Source organism: Eucyclogobius newberryi, unplaced genomic scaffold, assembly GCF_026437365.1.
Source record: "Eucyclogobius newberryi isolate DKJ021-1_F unplaced genomic scaffold, fEucNew1.0.hap1 SCAF_17, whole genome shotgun sequence".
In the NCBI taxonomy this organism is placed as follows: Eukaryota; Metazoa; Chordata; class Actinopteri; order Gobiiformes; family Gobiidae; genus Eucyclogobius; species Eucyclogobius newberryi.
The window spans coordinates 5,722,920-5,748,867 of NW_027315801.1; the positions used below are offsets into that span (position 1 = coordinate 5,722,920).

At 44.2% G+C, this 25,948-nt stretch overlaps 1 protein-coding gene and 1 long non-coding RNA gene across 2 annotated transcripts in view; one reads left to right on the top strand and one right to left on the bottom strand.

Annotated features, from left to right (window-relative positions):
- Window positions 1–25,948, bottom strand: part of LOC140362691 (uncharacterized) — a 573,302-nt gene that overhangs the window by 35,369 nt on the left and 511,985 nt on the right. The gene's annotated exons all lie outside the window — the stretch shown is intronic.
- Window positions 1–25,948, top strand: part of LOC140362685 (uncharacterized) — a 69,276-nt gene that overhangs the window by 11,564 nt on the left and 31,764 nt on the right. The window contains exon 8 of the mRNA XM_072448837.1: window positions 8,869–8,980. Within this exon, the coding sequence (XP_072304938.1) occupies window positions 8,869–8,980 (112 nt within the window). The remainder of the gene's footprint in view (window positions 1–8,868; window positions 8,981–25,948) is intronic.

Here is a 25,948-nt window from a genome sequence, read left to right on the forward strand (position 1 = left end):
TTGGGTCAGAGCCTTTCAACCACAGAGAAAATGCAATGAAATGTCCTGGTTTATTCCTATCCCGAGCCCTGGTTTATTCCTATCCCGAGCCCTGGTTTATTCCTATCCCGAGCCCTGGTTTATTCCTATCCCGAGCCCTGGTTTATTCCTATCCCGAGCCCTTGTTTATTCCTATCCCGAGCCCTGGTTTATTCCTATCCGAGCCCTGGTTTATTCCTATCCCGAGCCCTTGTTTATTCCTATCCCGAGCCCTTGTTTATTCCTATCCCGAGCCCTGGTTTATTCCTATCCGAGCCCTGGTTTATTCCTATCCGAGCCCTGGTTTATTCCTATCCGAGCCCTGGTTTATTCCTGTCCCGAGCCCTGGCTTATTCCTATCCCGAGCCCTGGTTTATTCCTATCCGAGCCCTGGTTTATTCCTATCCGAGCCCTGGTTTATTCCTGTCCCGAGCCCTGGTTTATTCCTGTCCCGAGCCCTGGCTTATTCCTATCCCGAGCCCTGGTTTATTCCTATCCCGAGCCCTGGTTTATTCCTATCCCGAGCCCTGGTTTATTCCTATCCGAGCCCTGGTTTATTCCTATCCGAGCCCTGGTTTATTCCTATCCGAGCCCTGGTTTATTCCTATCCCGAGCCCTGGTTTATTCCTATCCCGAGCCCTGGTTTATTCCTATCCGAGCCCTGGTTTATTCCTCTCCGAGCCCTGGTTTATTCCTATCCGAGCCCTGGTTTATTCCTATCCGAGCCCTGGTTTATTCCTATCCGAGCCCTGGTTTATTCCTATCCGAGCCCTGGTTTATTCCTATCCGAGCCCTGGTTTATTCCTGTCCCGAGCCCTGGTTTATTCCTATCCCGAGCCCTGGTTTATTCCTATCCCGAGCCCTGGTTTATTCCTATCCCGAGCCCTGGTTTATTCCTATCCCGAGCCCTGGTTTATTCCTATCCCGAGCCCTGGTTTATTCCTATCCCGAGCCCTTGTTTATTCCTATCCCGAGCCCTGGTTTATTCCTATCCGAGCCCTGGTTTATTCCTATCCCGAGCCCTTGTTTATTCCTATCCCGAGCCCTTGTTTATTCCTATCCCGAGCCCTGGTTTATTCTTATCCGAGCCCTGGTTTATTCCTATCCGAGCCCTGGTTTATTCCTGTCCCGAGCCCTGGCTTATTCCTATCCCGAGCCCTGGTTTATTCCTATCCCGAGCCCTGGTTTATTCCTATCCGAGCCCTGGTTCATTCCTATCCGAGCCCTGGTTTATTCCTATCCGAGCCCTGGTTTATTCCTATCCGAGCCCTGGTTTATTCCTGTCCCGAGCCCTGGCTTATTCCTATCCCGAGCCCTGGTTTATTCCTATCCCGAGCCCTGGTTCATTCCTATCCGAGCCCTGGTTCATTCCTATCCGAGCCCTGGTTTATTCCTATCCGAGCCCTGGTTTATTCCTATCCCGAGCCCTGGTTTATTCCTATCCCGAGCCCTGGTTTATTCCTATCCGAGCCCTGGTTTATTCCTATCCGAGCCCTGGTTTATTCCTATCCGAGCCCTGGTTTATTCCTATCCGAGCCCTGGTTTATTCCTGTCCCGAGCCCTGGTTTATTCCTATCCCGAGCCCTGGTTTATTCCTATCCGAGCCCTGGCTTATTCCTGTCCCGAGCCCTGGTTTATTCCTATCCCGAGCCCTGGTTTATTCCTATCCGAGCCCTGGCTTATTCCTATCCCGAGCCCTGGTTTATTCCTATCCGAGCCCTGGTTTATTCCTATCCCGAGCCCTGGTTTATTCCTATCCGAGCCCTGGTTTATTCCTCTCCGAGCCCTGGTTTATTCCTATCCGAGCCCTGGTTTATTCCTATCCGAGCCCTGGTTTATTCCTATCCGAGCCCTGGTTTATTCCTATCCGAGCCCTGGTTTATTCCTATCCGAGCCCTGGTTTATTCCCATCCGAGCCCTGGTTTATTCCTATCCCGAGCCCTGGTTTATTCCTATCCGAGCCCTGGTTTATTCCTATCCGAGCCCTGGTTTATTCCTGTCCCGAGCCCTGGTTTATTCCTATCCCGAGCCCTGGTTTATTCCTATCCGAGCCCTGGTTTATTCCTCTCCGAGCCCTGGTTTATTCCTATCCGAGCCCTGGTTTATTCCTATCCGAGCCCTGGTTTATTCCTATCCGAGCCCTGGTTTATTCCTATCCGAGCCCTGGTTTATTCCTATCCGAGCCCTGGTTTATTCCTGTCCCGAGCCCTGGTTTATTCCTATCCCGAGCCCTGGTTTATTCCTATCCCGAGCCCTGGTTTATTCCTATCCCGAGCCCTGGTTTATTCCTATCCCGAGCCCTGGTTTATTCCTATCCCGAGCCCTGGTTTATTCCTATCCCGAGCCCTGGTTTATTCCTATCCGAGCCCTGGTTTATTCCTATCCCGAGCCCTGGTTTATTCCTATCCCGAGCCCTGGTTTATTCCTATCCCGAGCCCTTGTTTATTCCTATCCCGAGCCCTGGTTTATTCCTATCCGAGCCCTGGTTTATTCCTATCCCGAGCCCTTGTTTATTCCTATCCCGAGCCCTTGTTTATTCCTATCCCGAGCCCTGGTTTATTCTTATCCGAGCCCTGGTTTATTCCTATCCGAGCCCTGGTTTATTCCTGTCCCGAGCCCTGGCTTATTCCTATCCCGAGCCCTGGTTTATTCCTATCCCGAGCCCTGGTTTATTCCTATCCCGAGCCCTGGTTCATTCCTATCCGAGCCCTGGTTCATTCCTATCCGAGCCCTGGTTTATTCCTATCCGAGCCCTGGTTTATTCCTATCCCGAGCCCTGGTTTATTCCTATCCCGAGCCCTGGTTTATTCCTATCCGAGCCCTGGTTTATTCCTATCCGAGCCCTGGTTTATTCCTATCCGAGCCCTGGTTTATTCCTATCCGAGCCCTGGTTTATTCCTGTCCCGAGCCCTGGTTTATTCCTATCCCGAGCCCTGGTTTATTCCTATCCGAGCCCTGGCTTATTCCTGTCCCGAGCCCTGGTTTATTCCTATCCCGAGCCCTGGTTTATTCCTATCCGAGCCCTGGCTTATTCCTATCCCGAGCCCTGGTTTATTCCTATCCGAGCCCTGGTTTATTCCTATCCCGAGCCCTGGTTTATTCCTATCCAAGCCCTGGTTTATTCCTCTCCGAGCCCTGGTTTATTCCTATCCGAGCCCTGGTTTATTCCTATCCGAGCCCTGGTTTATTCCTATCCGAGCCCTGGTTTATTCCTATCCGAGCCCTGGTTTATTCCTATCCGAGCCCTGGTTTATTCCCATCCGAGCCCTGGTTTATTCCTATCCGAGCCCTGGTTTATTCCTATCCGAGCCCTGGTTTATTCCTGTCCCGAGCCCTGGTTTATTCCTATCCCGAGCCCTGGTTTATTCCTATCCCGAGCCCTGGTTTATTCCTATCCCGAGCCCTGGTTTATTCCTATCCGAGCCCTGGTTTATTCCTATCCCGAGCCCTGGTTTATTCCTATCCCGAGCCCTGGTTTATTCCTATCCGAGCCCTGGTTTATTCCTATCCCGAGCCCTGGTTTATTCCTATCCGAGCCCTGGTTTATTCCTATCCGAGCCCTGGTTTATTCCTATCCGAGCCCTGGTTTATTCCTATCCGAGCCCTGGTTTATTCCTCTCCGAGCCCTGGTTTATTCCTATCCGAGCCCTGGTTTATTCCTATCCGAGCCCTGGTTTATTCCTATCCGAGCCCTGGTTTATTCCTATCCGAGCCCTGGTTTATTCCTATCCGAGCCCTGGTTTATTCCCATCCGAGCCCTGGTTTATTCCTATCCCGAGCCCTGGTTTATTCCTATCCGAGCCCTGGTTTATTCCTATCCGAGCCCTGGTTTATTCCTGTCCCGAGCCCTGGTTTATTCCTATCCCGAGCCCTGGTTTATTCCTATCCCGAGCCCTGGTTTATTCCTATCCCGAGCCCTGGTTTATTCCTATCCCGAGCCCTGGTTTATTCCTATCCGAGCCCTGGTTTATTCCTATCCCGAGCCCTGGTTTATTCCTATCCCGAGCCCTGGTTTATTCCTATCCGAGCCCTGGTTTATTCCTATCCGAGCCCTGGTTTATTCCTATCCGAGCCCTGGTTTATTCCTATCCGAGCCCTGGTTTATTCCTATCCGAGCCCTGGACAAGTGCTTAAGCTCTTTGGATCTAAGGGTCAGAAAGTCTCCCAAAACCACAAAAACATCGCCATAAACTCCAGGGCACCACAACCATAACAATAACAATAATAATGGAGAGTGTTTTTTATGGTCAGTTCAATGCAAATAAAATAACGTACACGCCATTTCCATAAACTCGTTGGAAACAACAGTTTCGGCCGTAAAAGCGCCAACTGTTCAAACTCTATCTGACGCTCGGTAAATAAAGCGACCGTTCTTCAGTGAAACAACGGCTCAACAAACGTTATTTCTGCTGGAATCGAGCGTGCAGTACATTGGAACAGTATTAAATCATCTGGAATATTCCTAAGACTTTACCGTTCATTCAAAAGGGTTCCAGTATTTGTAATGAACTAAACGTCTCCACAATGTTTGTCTTACTCTTGTTTTGTGTGGAACTCTTTTTATCAGTAGAGCAGTTGGTTTTAAATACTCTTTTACACTTTTCGTCCTCGATGAGCGTCAAGCGGCAACGGTCAACCAACTCATCCTGACCAGTCGACTGTGAAGAGTGATCGTGTCCAAAACACGTACAAATTTCCAATTATTTTCATCAATATTACACTTAAATTTAAATATTCTCTATGTGGAAGCCTCGAGTCACCGTGTTGCAAACTTTTTTTAGTTGATAGTGTATTTTAAGAGTGCATCTTAAAATAAAAAAGCCTTATTATTATTTATCAATATTATTTTTATGTATTTTGTTTATTATTATTTTCTTTTTAAAATATATATATATATATATATATATATATATTTCCCCCTTCTTTCTTTCTTTCTTTTTTGCATAGGTCAGTATGTTCTATGTATGTTTTTGTTGTTTTATGTTTAAAAAAATAAATGGTGTAAAAAAAAGCCTAAGATCGAATCACAATTGTAACATTTATTTTTAAGATTTTTTCTGTTTTAAAGTCGTTCGGCACTAATTTTCAACCAAATTGAGACAGAGATGGTGTTTTTTGTAATTGAAATAATGTCATTGGTTTTATTCTGGGCACGGCTTTGTGAACTTTGAATTTCCTGATGAAACGCTGCAGCTTTTCTTCATTATCCTCGCTCCAGTCTGGATGATATTCAGCCTCATCTGATCATAGCACATTTGGATGTGCCGAGCTGATGAACATGCTTATTTACCTGGAGCCAGCGCTTCGTTTGACTCAAATGTCGTCCTGCTAATTAAAAGAGCACCTGTGGCTCCTGCGCCCAGTGGGTGTGCCTTTAAACAGGCCAACGGACGATGTGTGCAGCCTGGTTTGTGGAAGGAAAAGTTCTACATTACTACTTCTATACTACCACATAAAATACTTATAATGGACAGTTTTAGTGCCAATCAATTTAGGGCTCGACTGCCTCGTTGAAAAGACACACTTTTATGCAAAATTGTCTTTTTTGAGCTTTTGACCCTGTTTTAACATTGTTTTCTCGTCAAAACATCTGTGTTATTTGTGCCAGGTGCGTAGGAGAAAGGCGTACGTGACGCTAACTGCAATAGAGAAAGAAATCCCACACACTGTCTTACTTGCAAAATAAAAGTTTAATAGTGAGGCTACCCCAAATAAATTGTCTGTTTGCTGTAACCCGAGTCAACATTTTTTAAGTGGCTCGGACGGTAGGCAAAATCTTATTTTTTTTACTTTGAAGGCAAAAAAAAAGATCACAATTTTGCCATTTTTTGAGTCGGAGTGACCACCAGGGGTCAGGCTTCAACAGTCCAGGGGTCAGGCTTCAACAGTCAATGACAGAAAACGTCTCTATCAACCCGATCGGGAGACTAAATCTCACGATTTTAAGATATTTCGACCTTTCGTACGCCGCTATCCTTTATTTTGGTAGCTAAGGCGAGCGGGGGGAACATGCGGGGGTCATGGGCGCCGCCATGTTTGTTGTGATGACGCTGCTGGGCGTGTTTCAATCCCACAATGCATTTGCGTAAGTCAAATTTCACACCTGGACAGAGAAACACACTCCTATGGAGACTAGAGTGGCGCCGACAGAGGCAAACCAACCTATCAAAAGCAATATTACGATTTCCATGCGCGTCCTGTTTTGTTACAGACGCATGTGGAGGACTGAAAATAAAGACGCACATGTGTTGCACAGGTTTATCGGTGATAAAAATATTCGACACGGTGGTTTAGGAAAGACCGATTGGTGAGTCGCGAAATAATTGAAAAATAAAGGATTTTGACTTTTTCCAACAAAATGCTGATATTTATTTTCCAGTCGGCTAGTTTCACGCCGGGTCGGTCGGGTTACGGCAAACAGACATATTATTTTGTCTAGCCTGAAGAGGCAACGTTTTGGCAACTGGGCCTTCGTCAGGCAAATGGGTAATTGAGGATGGGACAGAGGTTTTAATAGGAGTGGCCTCAAAAATGGGAGTGGCCAATCACAGATGTTTTAGAGACACGTCAGAACTAACACAAATATTAACATACACATTAAAAATACCCAACACGAAAGACAAAAAATGACACCTCATGATGAATAACACATACGTCAAAAATGATAGCAGAATAAAAGTATACATAAATGTGTTGAATAAAGCAAACAGGTCAGTGGGAAAACCCTGTGAGTAATATTCAAAACTGCATGTGTACTGCATGTGTACTGCATGTGTACTGCATGTGTACTGCAGATCATCCTCAGAGCAGTTACAGGAAAATGTTGAGATTGAACTCGTCATTCAACCCCTTAGTAGCCAGTGTCTGCAGGGTATGGATCCAAAAAGCTTCGCGTTGTTTTAATCGTACGTCATGGTCCCCTCCTCTTGGTGGCGGAGGAACATGTTCAATACCACAAAAGGGGAGTGCACAGACGTTGTGTTGACAGTCGTTAAAATGGACCGCCACGGGGTATTCCCTGTCATTGCGCCTGATGGAACTTTTGTGCTCACTGATCCTTTGTTTTAATTTCCTAATGGTTTTGCCGACATAGGCCAGGCCGCAGGGACAATGTAAAAGATACACAATGTGTGTGGATATGTGCATGTTATAATGAAGAACTTTTTCCCAGAGAGAGGATGTTGGAAGTAGTTTGTTTTAACAGCTGCATTGTGTGCAGTTTCCACACCTGTAGTTTCCCATTTGGGTGGGTGTTTCATTTATTATTTATTTATTTAAAGACATACCATTTGCATTGGACAAATGCAATGTTTTAAGTGTATATGCTAATTATCAACACCTGTCCATAGGGCCAAGAGTTAGAGAAGCCAGAGAGAACAAACATGGGGTAACATGGGGAGAACATGCAGACTCCACCCAGAGAGATCATGTGATGTTGGTCTGGGAATCAAACCCATGATCTCCTTCTTGGGAGACAAGAGCGCTAACCGCCTTTGCCACCGTACAGCAGGGGTGACATTGCCACGTACGAGGTGGTCTCTCAGATTTTTGTGTAACTAATGAAAACGAGGCTTGTTTTGCTTCTCAATGAGAGCCAAATGTTTATTGTCTTTCTGCTACTATTCCAACTGCTACGAGAGCATTTAGAGCCCAGTGTCACGTGTCCGTCCCGGCGCCTGATGGTCACATTTAAAAAGGGAAATGACAATCTGTGCCACGGCCAGTCAATACAGGCCCTGATGTGTTTGTTTAGGCCTTCATTACACAAATAAAACGGTAGAATGCGGCTGGGTAATATTGTGAAACAGATGTTGTCGATATCAACAATGATTACGCTACGAAAAAAAGCTCAATTATATTATTATATACTTAGTTTTACGACTTGTACAGAAATGTCCAACTTTGTTCCATTTTCCCCGGAGACTTGAACCGAAGCTTTTCCAGTGGAGGGTCCGCCACTTGCTTGTCTCCATGGAGATATTACCATTTTGTCTGGAATGTTCCACAGTATGGCATGATCTAACATTTATTATAAGACACATCATGCTTGTGTTTGCTCTACAGTTATAAAAACGAAACAAGTCCTTTATGGGACGTTTGTGACGCTGCAGAATCCTTATTGTATCAACGATTAAATTTAAAAAAGCAAGTACAGAGCAGAATGAAAATGGGAAATTCTGGAACTATGGAACCTTAAATGGAAAATAAAGATAAGTGAATAAAAGGGAAATCAATTATGACGGTATAATGATCGAAAGCTTGACTTTTCTGAGCTTTCAAGCATTATATACCGTTGTAATTGTTCATAATATTTTGAAATGTCACTTTTTTTTCTTTTTTTCTGCTCAAAAATACCTCGAAAAACCTGCATTCTTACTATGAGCGGGCTAATCGGAAATAGCGTTCAGATAAGATAAGCTTTATTTGTCCACACAATGGGGAAATTTCTGAAAATAAATCTGGATGTGAGCTGGAGTCAAACCCTGGACCTCCTGCACACCAACCTTTGTCTCTAACCGTCGGGCCAACAAATCTTGCCACATTGTGGAACATTCCCGGCAAAGCAGTGATATCCCAGTGAAGATATCGTGTGTGTATTGTTGATGGGGGCTAAAGAGTGGAGTAAGAATTGTAAAAAGCACAAAAATGTTCCCCTCGCACTTGAAAAATCTCACATTACTGACATTTCTCTTCAACAGTAACTGCTTCGACTTGATGCGAAATGATGCAAATATCGGCGTTTTCTTTGAGCCGCTTGTCTCGCTGGAACCGACTGTCAGATGAACGGCTTTTATGTTTTTAGAACTCGTTTTTTAATCTGTCGTGTTTTTTGTTTTTTCGCCTGGGCAGATATCTTCCTGAAGAGTTTCTCGGTGGGCCCGGGCGAGCTGAAGGACAGACTCTTCCTCATAAACAGACAGGACGGCGGCCTGTCCGACGAGCACATCACGGCGCTCAGAAGGTGACGCTTTGTCTATGGGAACACGCAAAGGTCAAAAAGGTCAAAAAGGTCAACTGTTTAAAGGGATTTTGTTGCGTTTGCTTAAACAATCGCAGTCTTAGTTGTTTGTTAATTGTCGTCATTCAAATTGTCAAATCAAATCAAATCAATTTATTTTTGTAAGGCCCAAAATCACAACAACAGTTGCCTCTGAGGGCCACAGGGAGAAATGAATCAACAATGTCTGTGGTGGCGATGGAGTCAGACAATGTCTGTGGTGGCGATGAAGTCAGACAATGTCTGTGGTGGCGAGGGACGATGTCCCAGGGTCCTCTGTCCTTAGACTCTCCTTCTCGGCCAGGAAAAACTTCAAAAAAAAACCTCTTTGGGAAAAAAGCGTAGAAACCTGGAGGAGTTCCAGTGAAGGAGAGATCCGACTCTCACAGACGGACAGACGGACACGAGGAGACTGGAGCTGGACCCACTCTTCAGGCAGAAGAGGGACCGTCTGAGTCGAGCTGGACCCACTCTTCAGGCAGAAGAGGGACCGTCTGAGTCGAGCTGGACCCACTCTTCAGGCAGAAGAGGGACCGTCGGAGGCGAGCTGGACCCACTCTTCAGGCAGATGAGGGACCGTCGGAGGCGAGCTGGACCCACTCTTCAGGCAGAAGAGGGACCGACTGAGGCGAACTGGAGCCACTCTTCAGGCAGATGAGGGACCGTCCACACAGGGCAGGGACCACTTCACCAGGGGAGGGGCATCTGGGTCCACAGGTCCTCAGGAGTGAGAGAAAGAAAAGAAGGCGGTGAACAGTTTGCAAGTGGAATCAAAAAATAAATATTGTTTGATAGCATAAGTAGTCAGAAGAAGAAGAGGATAGTGCTCAAGCTGTCATACTTCCCCCAGCACAGTTACTCCTAGGGCAGCGTAGCTGAAGCTGTGGGTTTATCTTTCTGTTCCTAACTACTCTGACCATAAGCGATTTCGAAGAGGAACGTTTTAAGCCTGGACTTAAATGAAGAGACTGTGTCAGCATATTTAACATGGGTCGGGAGCTGATTCCATAACACAGGAGCTTGGTAGCTAAACGCTCTACCTCCTACAGTACTTTTAGAGACTCTTGGCACCACCAGAAGGCCAGCATTCTGAGAGCGAAGAGCTCTGTTTGGATGATATGGTTCTATAGCATCTTTGAGGTAGGATGGGGCCATGTCATTTATGGCTTTGTAGGTCAAGAGTAGAATTTTGAATTTGATTCTAGACTCGACGGGGAGCCAGTGAAGAGACTTCAGCACTGGCGTAATGTGCTCTCTTCTTTTTGTTCCTGTTAGTAATCTTGCTGCTGCATTTTGAACCAGTTGAAAGCTTTTTATGGAGCTTTTAGGACACGCTGCAAGCAGGGAGTTACAGTAGTCTAATCTAGTCGTTACAAATGCATGGATAAGTTTTTCGGCATCACTTTTAGGCAGGATTCTTCTGATTTTGGCGATGTTGCGCAAATGGAAATAGGCTGTTTTACAAGCTTGATTTATATGAGCTTTAAATGAGAGCTCATGGTCAAATAAGACTCCAAGGTTTCTTACAGTAGAACTGGAGGCTACACTGACATTGTCCAGTGTGACTATCTGCTCAGATAGAGCGTCTCGTAGATGCTTAGGGCCAAGCACAATGACCTCGGTTTTTTCAGGGTTAAGAAGCAGGTAGTTTAGTGTCATCCAGGTTTTTATCTCCTTCACACAAGTACTAAGTCTGTCTACTTGATCGCTCTGATCAGGTTTCATTGATAAATACAGCTGAGTGTCGTCTGCATAGCAGTGGAAGTTAATGCCATGCTTTCTGATAATGTTGCCTAATGGCAGCATATAAAGAGTAAACAGAATTGGACCGAGTACCGAACCCTGTGGCACACCGTAAATTACTTTAGAGCTTGGTGAGGAGCTCTGGTTTACATTAACAAATTGGTACCTATCAGATAAATAGGATTTAAACCAGCTGAGGGCTGTTCCTCCAACACCTACATCACATTCTAACCTCTGCAGTAGAATGTTGTGGTCAATGGTGTCAAACGCTGCGCTGAGGTCCAACAGAACCAGGATTGAGACCAGTCCATCGTCAGCGGCTAATAACAAATCATTTGTGACTTTAACTAGTGCAGTTTCAGTGCTGTGGTGGGCTCTGAACCCTGACTGGAAAACTTCAAATAAGTTATTGTCCTGCAGGTGGCGACAAAGCTGTTTTACTACAACTTTTTCAAGGATTTTAGAGACGAAGGGAAGATTTGAAATAGGTCTGTAGTTTACCAATAGGTCGGGATCTAGATTAGGCTTTTTCAGAAGAGGTTTAATGACTGCATGTTTGAAGGACTGTGGAACATAGCCACTTTCGAGTGAAGTATTTATTATATTAAGAATAGAGTCTATAATTAGGGGAAGAATGTCTTTGAGGAGTCTGCTTGGAATGGGGTCTAGGACACAAGTTGAGCTTTTAGAGGACATAATGGCTGAAGTTATCTCTGCTTGATCAACAGCTGTGAACCTTTCTAAGTTTACAGGTGGATTTATATGGGACGTTAGATTTACAGCTTGGGCTAGTTCAGGGCTAATAGCGGGGGTAATTTCATCTAATTTATCTCTGATTGTTTTTATTTTATTATTAAAAAATAGGAGGAAATCATCAGAGCTAAGTGTAGCTGGGATTGAGGGCTCTACTGCACTGTGACAGTTTGTTAGCCTAGCTACAGTGCTGAAAAGGAATTTAGTGTTACTTTTGTTGACTTCTATTAGATTTGAATAATATCTGGTTTGGGCCTTACGCAGAGCCTGCTTATAGGACAGCAGGCAACTTTTCCATGCTTTTAGGGATTCTTCGGTGTGAGAGCGACGAAATAATCCCTCTAACTTTCTAACTCTTTGTTTATGTGAACGCAGTTCTTGGTTGTACCATGGGGAGGCGCGCTTTGGCCTAATGACCTTCTGTTTTAACGGCGCGACAACGTCAAGAGCAGACTTCAGAGAATTCATGGTCAAGTCGACACATTGATCACTTAAACTGGGACTAAAGCTGTTCTCAGCAGGATCACATGACATGTCACTGAATATTGGCTCTATTATTTCTTTGAATTTTGAGATAGATTTTTCAGATATTGTCCTTTTCATTATAACTTTATTTTGTGGGACTGGATGATCTTTAAGAATAAACTGAAAGGTAATTAGGAAATGATCTGACAATATAGGGTTTTGAGGGAGGACACTGAGGTCACTAATCTCTGTTCCATACGTTAGGACAAGATCCAGAGTGTTCTTGTGAGTGTGAGTCGGTTTATTTACATTCTGAGTGAAACCAATGCTGTCTAACAAGGCGCTGAAGGCATTACTGAGAGAGTCATCACTCATGTTCACGTGGATATTAAAGTCTCCAACTATAACTATTTTATCCCAGGCTAACACTAAGTTTGATATAAAGTCAGAAAACTCTGTTAAAAACTCTGAATAGGGACCAGGGGGTCGGTAGATAACTATGAACAAAACTCCTTTTTGGTTTTTCATATTTGGACATGTGATTGACAGCATAAGGCTTTCAAATGAGTGAAATGCATTGTTAGTTTTAGGGCTCATGAGTAGGCTTGAGTGTGAGATCACTGCCACACCACCACCTCGGCCTGTGCTCCTGGCAGTCTGAAAGTTAACATGGGTGGGTGGGGTGGACTCATTTAGTCTGACGTAGTCGTCTTGTTGAAGCCACGTTTCAGTTAGAGCTAGAAGATCTATGTTATAGTCACTAATTAATTCATTAACTAAGAGCGATTTGGAGGAAATTGCTCTAATGTTTAGCAGTCCACATTTTACGTGTTTATTCATTTGTGTATTTGTGATTGTTATTTTCCTTAAGTTATTTGGTCTGACGCCTGAAATATTTTTTCTGAGATGTGACTTTTTGGCATTATTTGTACGAGGGACACGAGGGACACGAGGGACACACACAGTCTCTATCTGTCTTGAATCTGAACACTTCACATGTAACAGAACGGGCGAGAGTTCAGCGACAGAGGAGCGTCTTGAACTGCTGCTCTGCACCTGGGGCTCATCCCTAGATGGTCACTTAACACGACTAAGACTATCGGTCAAATTCCGAACTAATAGGGATGTACCCTCCGAAGTCGGATGGATGCCATCCCTGCGTATGAGCCCGGGCTTTCCCCAAAACGCACTCCAGTTATCAATAAAGACAACGTTGTTTTGAGGGCACCATCTGGATAACCAGTTGTTGAATGCTGAGAGATGGCTGTACAATTCAGCATTGATCCGAGTATTGTGACTTCTACCACTGCCTCTACTTCTACTGCTACTACTGCTACTTCTACTACTTCTACTGCTACTTATGCTGCTACTGCCACTGCTACTGCTACTACTGCTACTTCTACTACTTCTACTGCTACTTATGCTGCTACTGCCACTGCTACTGCTACTACTACTACTACTACTACTACTACTACTACTACTACTACTACTACTTCTACTTCTACTGCTACTGCTACTGTTACTACTACTGCTACTTATGCTACTATTGCCACTACTACTACTACTACTACTACTGCTACTGCTACTGCTACTGCTACTGTTACTACTACTGCTACTATTGCCACCACTGCTACTTATGCTACTGCTACTGCCACTACTACTGCTACTGCTACTGCTACTGCTACTACTACTGCTACTTATGCTACTATTGCCACTTCTACTACTACTACTACTACTGCTACTGCTACTGCTACTGTTACTACTACTGCTACTTATGCTACTATTGCCACTACTGCTACTTATGCTACTGCTACTGCCACTACTACTGCTACTGCTACTGCTACTACTACTGCTACTTATGCTACTATTGCCACTTCTACTACTACTACTACTACTACCACTGCTACTGCTACTGCTACTGTTACTACTACTGCTACTTATGCTACTATTGCCACTACTGCTACTTATGCTACTGCTACTGCCACTACTACTGCTACTGCTACTGCTACGCTACTGCTACTACTACTGCTACTTATGCTACTATTGCCACTGCTACTACTACTACTACTACTACTACTACTACTACTGCTACTGCTACTGCTACTGCTACTGCTACTGCTACTGTTACTACTACTGCTACTTATGCTACTATTGCCACTACTGCTACTTATGCTTCTATTGCCACTGCTACTACTACTACTACTGCTACTACTACTACTACTACTACTGCTACTGCTACTGCTACTACCACTGCTACTGCTACTGCTACTACTACTGCTACTGCTACCACCGTTAGCATTGTCCACAAACCCGATGCTGATTTGTATGCGCTGCGTACGGTGTCACGTAGAGGTCAACAAGTGTGCGAGCGCTGGGCGGTTGATGTTTGGTCGCTGCCAAGGACAAACACTTGGAAACAAGTCACTTTGCAGTCCACAGAAGCCCGGACGCGTTTTTTAAGTACTTCCAGGATGCGAGACCTCAACGATACAGTCTAAACTTTGGCCACAGAATTATACAATCGTCCCGATTGTTGACCTCTTTCCTCAAGCGCTAAAACGTATGCATACAAATTATTAAGTGACTACCGGCAGTTTATTTCTTTATTCAATACTTACTTTCTGCTTTTGCGGTTTGAAATTCAGAACCCCAGATTTAAATATATGTAAATTTGCATTGTTCAGGCGTTTAAAAAAACATGTGGGCTACGTCCAAATGTCCACTCTCGTCCCCTGACCCCGCATTCACTACACAGTCCTGCAGGTTATATAGTGCACTCAATCACACTGAGCTCACTTCGTTATCCTCGCCGCGGTAACGTGACACTGGCGTCCGAGTGAAAGAAACACAGATAAAAGTAGATTTCTGTAATAAATATTGGTAAAATCCATCTGGCACGGACATATTTATGAACAAATGATCACCACACATGTCCTGGCTCTCACATTAAACCAAAAAACGGACTGGATTATTCAACGTTTTGCCTGCGACGGCAATTCAAGCTAAGGTTAGCGGCTAACGCTAGCAACTCTGCGGCATAACAGAGCGTTTTTTGTTCATATTCTGGAGTCGACAGAGCGTTTAAACAGCTCTTCTGCTTCATTCTGTCTGTTGTGTCCAGTTAAAGACCCATCGCTGTTGTTTTTCTCGTCTCTCGCAATGCATTGTGGTCTGTATTGACACTGCTACTTTTCAAAACCTGTGGGACATTCGGACACCGCTACAAAACGGAGTGAGCCCTGAATAGTGCCCTCTGTAGGGAAGAGTGTGGACATTCGGACACGGCCTTGGACTTTTTAAAGTTTGAAACCTTTGCACAACAGTTAGTGAGGAAGACATTGTAGAGATTCCTTTCAAAACCGTCGGCGTTGTAAATGCTTCAGACCGGCAGCGCTACAATGACTGCAAAAAATATGAAAAACAAAAAGCTGTGATCCATATCGCGAGCCGGATCACGCAACTTATTTATTACAAACCGTGTCAAAATCTTATCTCGTTTCCGTTTCGCGGATCTCGGGTCTCGTCTCGCGGGAATGAATTGCGTCTCGTCCCGTCTTTACTCCACGTTTGAATGTGTCTGGATGAATTATGGTTTACCGCGGCGCTTTGAGAGGCTTGTCAAGCTTCTAAAACAAATACACACACCGGTCGTTTTGGATCCACGAAGAGCGGAAAAGCGCAAACCTTTTTGCAGAGCAGCGGAGTCATCAAACTTTAATCTTTCTGGTTATTTATGGAGACGGGACACTATTGCCGTGGTCTCGGGAGGGATATAGTCAGGTAAAGTGGTGCCCCGTATGCAGTACCTGAAGTTTACCGACCTGCGGCGTGTCTGATCTAATGGCGGACTTCAGTTATTCCGAATGAAAAAGCACAATGTCTATTTTAATGCGCAGCAGCAAAGGTCGAGGGGGAGTAGAACGTCTTGAGAGGGACCACACCCACCAGAGGCTGAAATATTGATGGGCGCGTGGCTTCTCCGGTGGCATGGTCTCATGATCAGAGCCGGTCTCAGGATGAAGTGAATGTTTTTGTTGTTGTTGTTGTTGTTTTTTAAAGAGAAAGCAGAGAATTGACCGGAGGAAGGAAACAAGTTCAGATTGAGTGCAGCGGAACAGAGTCAATGTCCTTTTTGTTTTGGAGGCTGCGCAGTATCGGGAAATATCTAATACTGTTGTGGTCCGATTTGTGATTGATACTAACTGGACAATTAATGGTATTTGAATCAAGATTGAGTCATTAGGCCCGAGCCCCAGCAGGGCGGAGGGCCTATTGCTCCTGCAACGCTGCCAAAGGCAACGTTGCAACTGTCTGACCAAACGTGCGGGCGCAGCCCGCATGTTTGGTACCCCGTTGCCCCTGGCAAGTACAGTGAACTAGCCCATGCCGAAGGCATGGATCATGCATACTTACTCCTGCAATGACATAAATAGTCAACAATGAGTGAATGGGCGTAGCCCATTCACTCATTGTTGACAACAGCAGCGCGAAGCGCTGCATTCCTCCAAAAACCCTCCTGGCATCGTCCTGTACGCGAGAGTCCATGCCGCAGGCATGGGCCATGCTTGTATCTGCTCAAATCAATGGAAGTCTATGGGGAGTGGGCGGGGCATCCCGACGGAATAGGGAGTGACGAGCGCGTAAGCGCTCGTAATGATGATTCCACCCCATGGCGGCATGGGGAAGGCTTAGAGCTTTCAAACGATGTATAATTTGTTGTTATAGTGGAAACGGCTATATTGTTTTTGCTAAAAATATTATTTTTTTTTTAATTATTATTATTAGGCCCGAGCCCCAGCAGGGCGGAGGGCCTATTGCTCCCGCAACGCTGCTGAAGGCAGCGTTGCAACTGTCTGACCAAACATGCGGGCTGTGCCCGCATGTTTGCCCCGTCGCCCCTGGAAAGTACAGTGAACTAGCCCATGCCGAAGGCATGGATCATGCATACTTACTCCTGCTATGACAGAAATAGTCAACAATGAGTGAATGGGCGTAGCCCATTCACTCATTGTTGACAACAGCAGCGCGAAGCGCTGCATTCCTCCAAAAACCTTCCTGGCATCGTCCCGTACGCGATAATCCATGCCACAGGCATGGGCCATGCTTGTATCTGCTCAAATCAATGGAAGTCTATGGGGAGTGGGTGGGGCACCCCGACGGGAAAGGGAATGACGAGCGCGTAAGCGCTCGTAATGATGATTCCAACCCATGGGGAAGGCTTAGAGCTTTCCAACGATGTATAATTTGTTGTTATAGTGGAAACGACTATATTGTTTTTGCAAAAAATATTATTAGGCCCGAGCGCCACAAGCTGGCGAGAGGCCTATTAGTCTCGTAAGGCAGTGCGAAGCACGGCTGCGAAAGTGCGCACGTAGTGCGCACGAAATCGAGCGCGAAGCGCTCGCCCACTTCCAAACACTCACTAACGCACTCCTCCACTCATGCACGCCCCGTGCATACTAATTAGTTGTAGGAAAATGGAACATTACCGTTGTAAACGGGCGAAGCCCGTGCAAAAGTTCGCACTAAACGAGCACTTTACATTGGTCGTCATCCCCATATAAAGCACTCATTTGCGCTAAGTAGCTCATAAATACGTTCCCCATCGCTTGCATGTTCCGTGCATATAAGCATGTAATGCAAAAATCAAACTTTATTACTGTATAGAGGGCCAAAAACACAAAGTGGGCGGAGCCCACTCAAAATTATCGAAAGTACCCGTCAGGGACCCACACCATGAGGTAGGAAAGCGCGAGCGCTTTCTTCTTCTTCTTCTTCTTCTTCTTCTTCTTCTTCTTCTTCTTCTTCTTCTTCTTCTTCTTCTTCTTCTTCTTCTTCTTCTTCTTCTTCTTCTTCTTCTTCTTCTTCTTCTTCTTCTTCTTCTCGGGACCAACCCCCCTATTTTTCACCCAGTGAACATTGACGAAAAGTCACAAAAATTTACACACCTCTAAAAATCGTGCCTCCTTACATTCTGGCTATCTCCCTTTACTAAAATTTAAAAAATTGGCGCGTCAGCGCCCTCAAATGTACCAAAAATGCATTAAGATAGAAAATGACCCAAAAAAAATCTTATCGTAGAATCATGAAATTTGGCGCAGAGGTAGATGGTGACAAGAGAAGTAAAAAATATTATTACGGCAACGCCGTCCGCCCAACCAAATGTCGGCCATATTGGTTCAAAAATGGCTAATCATGACTTGGGAGTTTTTCCAAACGTCTTACTTTTACAAACTCCTCCCAGGGCGTTGGCCCTAAAAAGCTGAAATTTGGTGAAAATGCTACTGAGGAGTGGGACATCAAAAGTTATTCAAATTACATTGATACCTCTCACGGTCTCTGTGCGGCGAAGCCGCAAACTGTAGCTAGAATTTCAGAAATCTCCCATATTTAAAATTTCTGCCGTTTGCGCAAATAAAGTCCGAATTGCGTCAAATTAGAATCAGTTGTTAAACTCTTTGCCCTAAACCTACTTGAAGTGAAATAAATTAATTTGGCGCCACAGCGCCCCCTACCGATTTTATATGGAGGTTAAATGTTTAGTTTTGCGAAATTATATGAAATTTGACACACAACTCAATTTTGGCCCCATCAAAAAAGTCAATGAGACTCATGTCATAATTGTTACGGCTTTGCCAACAATGACCGAAACCTCCCATGTTATTCCAATGGAGAAATTGCCAGAACATGTTTACACTTTAGACTTTCACAAACTCCTCCCAGGGCGTTAGCCCTATTAACCTGAAATTTGGTGAGACTCATCTTCAGGGGTAAAAGTGATACACATTTTTATTCAAAGAGTCACGGTGTCTGTGCGGCAAAGCCGCACATTTTGCCAAGAATTCAAAATAAAATTGCTTTTTGATGGTAAAACAAACGGGAGAAGATGTGACAGCGTCACAGATTCAGCAGTAGTCGTAATAAAAGGACAATTGGGGCGCGTTAGCGCCCCCCTCCTCTTGCGGCGTGACGGCGGCGGCGTGGCGAGGGCCGATCATTGCCGCTTGCGGCTATATTTAGGCCCGAGCGCCACAAGCTGGCGAGAGGCCTATTAATCTCGTAAGGCCGTGCGAAGCACGGCTGCGAAAGTGCGCACGTAGTGCGCACAAAATCGAGCGCGAAGCGCTCGCCCACTTCCAAACACTCACTAACGCACTCCTCCACTCATGCACGCCCCGTGCATACTAATTAGTTGTAGGAAAATGGAACATTACCGTTGTAAACGGGCGAAGCCCGTGCAAAAGTTCGCACTAAACGAGCACTTTACATTGGTCGTCATCCCCATATAAAGCACTCATTTGCCCTAAGTAGCTCACAAATACGTTCCCCATCGCTTGCATGTTCCGTGCATATAAGCATGTAATGCAAAAATCAAACTTTATTACTGTATAGAGGGCCAAAAACACAAAGTGGGCGGAGCCCACTCAAAATTATCGAAAGTACCCGTCAGTGACCAGGGACCCACACCATGAGGTAGGAAAACGCGAGCGCTTTCCGAAAATGTATAGTTTATGATATTTGAAAAATGGGAAACATTGTTTTCGCATCGGAATATTATTCTTTCTTCTTTCTTCTTCTCGGGACCAACCCCCCTATTTTTCACCCAGTGAACATTGACGAAAAGTCACAAAAATGTTCACACCTCTAAAAATCGTGCCTCTCTACATTCTGGCTATTTCCCTTTTCTAAAATAAAAAAAAATTGGCGCGTCAGCGCCCCCAAATGTACCAAAAATGCATTGAGAGATGGGAAATGACCCAAAAAAAATCTGATCGTAGAATCATGAAATTTGGCGCAGAGGTAGATGGTGACAAGAGAAGTAAAAAATATTATTACGGCAACGCCGTCCGCCCAACCAAATGTCGGCCATATTGCTTCAAAAATGGCTAAACATGACTTCGGAGTTTTTCCAAACGTCGTACTTTTACGAACTCCTCCCAGGGTGTTGGCCCTAAAAAGCTGAAATTTGGTGAAAATGCTACTGAGGAGTGGGACATCAAAAGTTATCCAAATTACATTGATACCTCTCACGGTCTCTGTGCGGCGAAGCCGCAAACTGTAGCTAGAATTTCAGAAATCTCCCATATTTAAAATTTCTGCCGTTTGCGCAGATAAAGTCCGAATTGCGTCAAATTAAAATCAGTTGTTAAACTCTTTGCCCTAAACCTACTTGAAGTGAAATAAATTCATTTGGCGCCACAGCGCCCCCTACAGATTTTATATGGAGGTTAAATGTTTAGTTTTGCGAAATTATATGAAATTTGACACACAACTCAATTTTAGCATCCCCATCAAAAAAGTCAATGACTCATGTCATAATTGTTATGGCGTTGCCGTAACGATGACCGAAACCTTTCATGTTATTCCAATGGGGAAATCGCCAGAACATGTTTACACTTTAGACTTTCACAAACTCCTCCCAGGGCGTCAGCCCTATTAACCTGAAATTTGGTGAGACTCATCTTCAAGACCATCAAAAGTTATCCACATTTTCATTCAAAGAGTCACGGTGTCTGTGCGGCAAAGCCGCACATTTTGCCAAGAATTCAAAATAAAATTGCTTTTTGATGGTAAAACAAAGGGGAGAAGATGTGACAGCGTCACAGATTCAGCAGTAGGCGTAATAAAAGGACAATTGGGGCGCGTTAGCGCCCCCTCCTCTTGCGGCGTGGCGGCGGTGTGGCGGCGGCGTGGCGGCGGCGTGGCGAGGGCCGATCATTGCCGCTTGCGGCTATATTTAGGCCCGAGCGCCACAAGCTGGCGAGAGGCCTATTAATCTCGTAAGGCCGTGCGAAGCACGGCTGCGAAAGTGCGCACGTAGTGCGCACGAAATCGAGCGCGAAGCGCTCGCCCACTTCCAAACACTCACTAACGCACTCCTTCACTCATGCACGCCCCGTGCATACTAATTAGTAGTAGGAAAATGGAACATTACCGTTGTAAACGGGCGAAGCCCGTGCAAAAGTGCGCACTAAACGAGCACCTTACATTGGGATGACGACCGCGAAGCGGTCGTCATCCCCATATAAAGCACTCATTTGCGCTAAGTACCTCACGAATACGTTCCCCATCTCTTGCATGTTCCGTGCATATAAGCATGTAATGCAAAAATTGAACATTATTACTGTATAGAGGGCCAAAAACACAAAGTGGGCGGAGCCCACTCAAAATTAACGAAAGTACCCGTCAGTGACCAGGGACCCACACCATGAGGTAGGAAAGCGCGAGCGTTTTCCGAAAATGTATAGTTTATGATATTTGAAAAATGGGAAACATTGTTTCACAACTAAATTTTAGAATCCCCATCAAAAAAGTCAATGAGACCCATGTCATAATTGTTATGGCGTTGCCGTAACGATGACCGAAACCTTCCATGTTATTCCAATGGGGAAATCGCCAGAACATGTTTACACTTTAGACTTTCACGAACTCCTTTTAGGGCGTTAGACATATTAACCTGAAATTTGGTGAGACTCATCTTCAGGGGTGGACCATCAAAAGTTATCCACATTTTTATTCAGAGTCACGGTGTCTGTGCGGCAAAGCCGCACATTTTGCCAAGAATTCAAAATAAAATTGCTTTTTGATGGTAAAACAAAGGGGAGAAGATGTGACAGCGTCACAGATTCAGCAGTAGATGTAATAAAAGGACAATTGGGGCGCGCTAGCGCCCCCTCCTCTTGCGGCGTGGCGAGGGCCGATCATTGCCGCTTGCGGCTATATTTAGGCCCGAGCCCCAGCAGGGCGGAGGGCCTATTGCTCCCGCAACGCTGCCGAAGGCCGCATTGCAACTGTCTGACCGAACATCCGGGCGCAGCCCGCATGTTCGGTACCCCGTCGCCCCTGGCAAGTACAGTGAACTAGCCCATGCCGAAGGCATGGATCATGCATACTTACTCCTGCTATGACAGAAATAGTCAACAATGAGTGAATGGGCGTAGCCCATTCACTCATTGTTGACAACAGCAGCGCGAAGCGCTGCATTCCTCCAAAAACAATCCTGGCATCGTCCCGTACGCGAGAACCCATGCCGCAGGCATGGGCCATGCTTGTTTCTGCTCAAATCAATGGAAGTCTATGGGGAGTGGGCGGGGCATCCCGACGAAATAGGGAGTGACGAGCGAGTAAGCGCTCGTAATGATGATTCCACCCCATGGCGGCATGGGGAAGGCTTAGAGCTTTCAAACGATGTATAATTTGTTGTTATAGTGCAAACGGCTATATTGTTTTTGCTAAAAATATTATTATTATTATTATTTTTCTTGTTCTTCATCGCTTTGAACTCTAATTTGACCCCCTGAACATGCTCAAAAACTCACCAAACTTTGCCCAAAATTCAGAATCGGCGAAAAATGTTGTTTTTTTTCCTAAAAAAATGGCGCGACAGCGCCACCGACAAAAGTCTAAATACAATGCGCCTATGGGAGACGCCCCGAGGTCAACTTTGTCGTAAAGCTACGAAATTCGGAACACGCATTCCTCTTGTGAGGACAAAAAACAAATTTTATTGTGGCCACGCCCCCAGACTTACCCTATGGCCTCCATCTTCCTTTGAAAATGAAAACACGCTGTGTTAGCCATTTTGTTCACGTCAAACTTTGACGAACTCCTCCTAGGGCGTTTTGCCCACCGACTTCAAAATCGGCGGAGTGGGGCATCTAAAGTTATCCAATTTTTTGAGATACCTTTTACGGTCTGTGTGCGGCGCAGCCGCAAAGTTGGACAACTTATTTTGGGATATTGCAGATCTAAAAAAAATTTCCCATTTGATCAAAACAAGTCCAATTAGGACCAAAATTGAAGCAGTTGTTCAACTTTCTAGTTTGGACCAGTTTATGATGACAAAATTGAAATGGGCGCGATAGCGTCCCCTACAGAGTGACCTTTAAATTAACATTGAAGGTCAAAAATTAGTTTTACCAAAATTTTCTAAACTTTACCCAAAATTCTATTTTGGCGTCCCGATCAAAAAAGCCAAACAGACAAATGCCTGAATTTTTACGGCGTAGTCGTAGCGATGACATAAACCTCCCATGTTATCCCTATGGGAAAACCGCTAAATCTCTCGAATATCCACATTTTTCTGTTTCACACTTTAACGAACTCCTTCTAGTGCGTTTTGCCCACCGACCTCAAAATCGGTGTACGTCCTCTAGACAAGTGGAGCATCTAAAGTTATCCAAATTTTAAGGATAGCTTTTACGGTCTCTGTGCGACGGAGCCGCAAACGTTTCCCAGAATTCTGACTATTTGGCCTTCAGAGTGGCCTATAAACAATAGAGTTTTTCCAAATGACATGATATTTTGAACAAAATTCTAATTTGCCATCCTGATCATAAAAGTATGAGAGCCAAAGTCATATTTTGTACGGCGTAACCGTAGCGATGACAGAAACATCCCATGTTATCCTTATGGGAAAATCGCTCAAATCACCACATTTTTACGCTTCACACTTTAACGAACTCCTCCTAGGGCGATAGCTCGATCAAGTTCATATTTGGGGAAATCATATACTCAAACGGGGCATCAAAAGTTATCCATATTTTGATTTTAAGTGCTACGGTCTCTGTGCGGCGGAGCAGCAAATTTGACTGACACTTGTGTTCATTTGCACTGGACTGGCCATGTCCAATGTGTCACATTTACAGTGTAACTCATGATGAAGTAATGATGAGTTAATGTTAACAGTGTAACTCATGATGAAGTAATGATGAGTTCATGTTAACAGTGTTACTCATGATGAAGTAATGATGAGTTCATGACAACAGTGTAACTCATGATGAAGTAATGATGAGTTCATGTTAACAGTGTAACTCATGATGAAGTAATGATGAGTTAATGTTAACAGTGTAACTCATGATGAAGTAATGATGAGTTCATGTTAACAGTGTTACTCATGATGAAGTAATGATGAGTTCATGACAACAGTGTAACTCATGATGAAGTAATGATGAGTTCATGTTAACAGTGTAACTCATGATGAAGTAATGATGAGTTAATGTTAACAGTGTAACTCATGATGAAGTAATGATGAGTTCATGTTAACAGTGTTACTCATGATGAAGTAATGATGAGTTCATGACAACAGTGTAACTCATGATGAAGTAATGATGAGTTCATGTTAACAGTGTTACTCATGATGAAGTAATGATGAGTTCATGTTAACAGTGTAACTCATGATGAAGTAATGATGAGTTCATGTTAACAGTGTTACCCATGATGAAGTAATGAAGAGGTCATGTTAACAGTGTTACTCATGATGAAGTAGTGATGAGTTCATGACAACAGTGTAACTCATGATGAAGTAATGATGAGTTCATGTTAACAGTGTTACTCATGATGAAGTAATGATGAGTTCATGTTAACAGTGTAACTCATGATGAAGTAATGATGAGTTCATGTTAACAGTGTAACTCATGATGAAGTAATGATGAGTTCATGACAACAGTGTAACTCATGATGAAGTAGTGATGAGTTCATGACAACAGTGTAACTCATGATGAAGTAATGATAAGTTCATGTTAACAGTGTTACTCATGATGAAGTAATGATGAGTTCATTGTTCGTGTTAAGTCCTGGTTTAGCCCCGCCCTTGTCCGTGTTTAGTCCTGGTTTAGCCCCGCCCTTGTCCGTGTTTAGTCCTGGTTTAGCCCCGCCCTTGTTTGTGTTTAGTTCTGGGTTTAGTCCTAGTTTAGTCACAATTATAATGTAGTGTTTGTGTGAGTATGAACCCATCAGGAAATCTACAGGTCTGTCATTGTTTTACTTTCTCAAATTAATCTATTTCGGATTCTAGTTTTAATAATATTTGGGTACTGATGTTTTTGACATGTGATTTGTCCTAAATATGTAACTTGTTTAATTTGCCAATTGTGAACACTCAAATTTAAATGTCTAGCTTTAGTATATTTAATTTAAAATCTTGAATATTGCCAGTTTAATGCAGGCCTAGAATGAACTATTTAACGTGTCAGAAAGTTTGCTATTTATTTTTATTGCAGGCAAAATGACTACTATTCAACTTTAAATGAATATTTTTGAACAATCTTGTACATGTAGCTATTCATTCACGACTTGGCTCCCTTTTCACTGTCACGTCTGTTCGCTGGATTAAGAGGAAGTACATGAAGGGGCAAAGGTCAAAAAGAAAAAGCACATCTCGCAAAAACAGTCTCAATAAATCAATAATTTAAAATGCGACTAAAAGTGTAAAGGTTCCACGTGCGTTTATGTAGTGTTTACGTTTCATCTCCATCATGTCACAAACAGCACTCAACGACAACATAAATAAAATGTACAGCTGGTCGTACTATATTTTATTGCTTTGACATCCACAGTAGTTTATTCATAAGTTTGATCCTAAATAAAATAAACAACATGGATCATTTATTTATGTTGAGCAAAACGATGGATTCTTGATGTTGATATGCAATATGATTTTTTATGTTTGGACACGGTTGAGTGGGTTGTGTTCATATGATATCAGAACATTGAGGTGGAGATAGATCAGAATTCTCAGTTAGCAGATTGGTTGTCCTGGGTTACCGGGCCGATCTGCATGAAACAGAAAGTGGCACAAAGCTCAAAGTCTTCTCCATCAGTGACTTTAGGTTTTCACTGCAGCTTCTGAAGTTTAAGCGACTTTAAGCAGTATCTTTAACATTTGTGGATCTTAAGTGAATGTCCTGTAGAGGTACATTGGCCCCTGTCCACCGTCCGAAATCATGTCATCAGATTCTGGAATGTGAACACAAAGTTATTGAAGGTTAGTTTGCAATAATCAGGCTTTTTAAACCATTTTGAAGACCACATGATAATTAGCTCGCTGTTTGCTTGCTGTTTGCTCGTTGTTAGCTTGCTGTTTTCTCGCTGTTAGCTCACTGTTAGCTTGCTGTTTGCTCGTTGTTAGCTCGCAGTTAGCTCGCTGTTAGCTCGCTATTTGCTTGCTGTTTGCTCGTTGTTAGCTTGCTG